This window comes from Limulus polyphemus, unplaced genomic scaffold, assembly GCF_000517525.1.
Source record: "Limulus polyphemus unplaced genomic scaffold, Limulus_polyphemus-2.1.2 Scaffold5054, whole genome shotgun sequence".
NCBI classification, from domain to species: Eukaryota; Metazoa; Arthropoda; class Merostomata; order Xiphosura; family Limulidae; genus Limulus; species Limulus polyphemus.
The window spans coordinates 33,475-35,775 of record NW_013670664.1 but is presented as its reverse complement, the minus strand read 5'-3'; the positions used below and the strand labels follow the sequence as shown (position 1 = coordinate 35,775).

At 31.6% G+C, this 2,301-nt stretch overlaps 1 protein-coding gene across 2 annotated transcripts in view; it reads left to right on the top strand.

Annotated features, from left to right (window-relative positions):
• Positions 1 to 2,301, top strand: part of LOC106472059 (sterol O-acyltransferase 1-like) — a 48,242-nt gene that overhangs the window by 13,803 nt on the left and 32,138 nt on the right. For both annotated transcript variants that reach the window (XM_022400671.1, XM_022400670.1), the window contains exons 4-5: positions 190 to 297; positions 473 to 624. In XM_022400671.1, coding sequence (XP_022256379.1) covers positions 242 to 297; positions 473 to 624 — 208 coding nt within the window. In that variant the 5' untranslated portion in view covers positions 190 to 241. The remainder of the gene's footprint in view (positions 1 to 189; positions 298 to 472; positions 625 to 2,301) is intronic.

Here is a 2,301-nt window from a genome sequence, read left to right as displayed (position 1 = left end):
GTATCAAACACTTGTATAAGAATGATGTATATTAAAAATTATGAAAAATTTGGCAATTTATTTCATTTCATAAATAGCATTAGTAGAGAAACCAATGGTAGATATTATTAGTCTTAGAGTAAGTAAAAAAACTATGAGTGGAAAGTGTATCAGTTGTTAATAATAATAAAATGTTTCCAATATATCCAGAGACCTGTGGAAAGTTACACATTTGTCATCAGCTTATAACATCTGTGTTGCTATGATGCTTCTGCTCTATTTCAACACAGTCCTACTCTACACAGTTGACACACAGAGGTTAGTCTTATTTTCCACATACTATCCTGTTCTAGACAATAGCTACACATATAAGGACGTTTATTTTATATTGGAAATATTAGTAATTATGAAGTAAAGTTTGATTTTTTCTAAAGTGAAGAATATTTGTCATAATAGATGTTATTATTCTGTATTCTATTGATTTTCTTTTCAGGTTGGAAGATGACATGGCTATTATCAACTGGGCTGCTGGAAAACGATCTGTTGTAATTCTTCTTTGGTTGGGAATGAAAATGAGCACAACATGTGTAGTTTACTTTTTGTTTAAGCATTGGGCCTTACTTAGACCTAAAAAACTAATTTTTGGTAAGTACTAGGTTTCCTATTTAAGCAATGGTCAAGGAACCTATTAGAAATGATGCTGTTTTAGATTTATTGTTAACATCAAATATAGAAATGATTGAGAGGGTGGAAACTGGGGAACATCTGGGTATAAGTGATCATTGCTCTATTAGGTTCAATGTTTTGCTGTATATGGAAATAAGGAATAATGATATTTTGTTACAAATTTCAAGAAAACAAATTTTGAAGAGACGTGACAAGAATTATCTGTTGTCAATTGGGCAGCTGAGTTATTTGGAGACACTGATCAGATGTGGAAAATTATAAATTATCAAGATAAACATATTCCTTATAGAAAGAAAAGGGTAGCTGCAAGTAAAAAAACCAGGTTGGCTCACAAAGAGTATAATATATAAAATTAAAGTAAAACATCATGAATTTAATAAATTTAAATTGACTGGTATGATTAGAGAGATTAGGAGATTAGAGAAAAATGGTCAAACAGGAACTTAGGACATCAACAAAGATGTATGAGAAAAGGTTGGCTGAAAATATATAAATTAATGGTAAGGGTTTCTTTAAATACATTAAAGGTAAACAGAATGGGATGTAGGATCCTTGAGGGATGATAAAGAAAGACTCGTATCTGGTGATTATAGATGGCTGGGTTATTAAATTCTGCTTTTTCTTCAGTTTTTACTAATGAAGATTCAAGCAGTATTCCACATCTTGATAGATGGAAGCAAAATTGAACAAAATAATTCTGAACTTAAGAAAAAAGTGGGAAGTTAAAAGAATGATAAGGCTTCCGGGCCAGATAATATTTCCCCAAGGGTTTTGAAAGAGGTTAAGGATTGGATATGTCAGCCACTTGCTACTATTTTTTGTAAGTCCTTGAATAGTGGGCAGGTACGAGAGAATTGGAAGTTAGCTAATGTTATTCCTCTTTTTCAAGGGAGGTGATAAAAATTGTCCCAGTAATTATAGGTCTATTAGTCTCACATCAGTTGTGGGAAAAGTTTTGGAAAGTCTGATAAAAGATGCTTTGCAAAGTCATTTAACAAATTTTAGAATTTTATTGGATAGTCAACATAGTTTCATTAAGGGAAAATTTTGCCTCACAAATCTTTAACATTCTTTGAAAAGGTTACTGTTTATGTAGATGAGGGTAAGGGTGTAGAGTTGGTGTATCTGGATTTTCAGAAAGCATTTGACAAGGTGCCACATAAAGGGCTTGTAAAAAAATGTATAGTAAGTTAGTGAGTTAGCTAATTGGATAAGAGTTGCTGGATGGAAGAAAGCAGAGGGTTGTTATAAATGGAGTTTAGTCAAACTGAATTAATGTTACAAATGAGGTACCTCAAGGCTCAGTCTTAGGATATTTGCTCTTATTGGTTTATTTCAATGACATAAATGAAGGAATGGTCAATAAATTACTCAGATTTGTAGATGATATTAAAGTATTTGGTTTTGCTAGCTGTGAAGAAGATGCTGCCGATTTATAAAAGGATTTATATCATTTAGTGAGTTGGGTAAATAAATAGCAAATGGGTTTTAATTATAATAAATGCAAGATAATGCATATAGGTTATCATAATTTGAATTGTAAGTATAATTTGGATGGGAATAACTTTAACAGTGTCATGAATGATAAGAATCTTGGTGTAATGGTTGAACAGTCTCTTAAGCCATCTAAGCAGT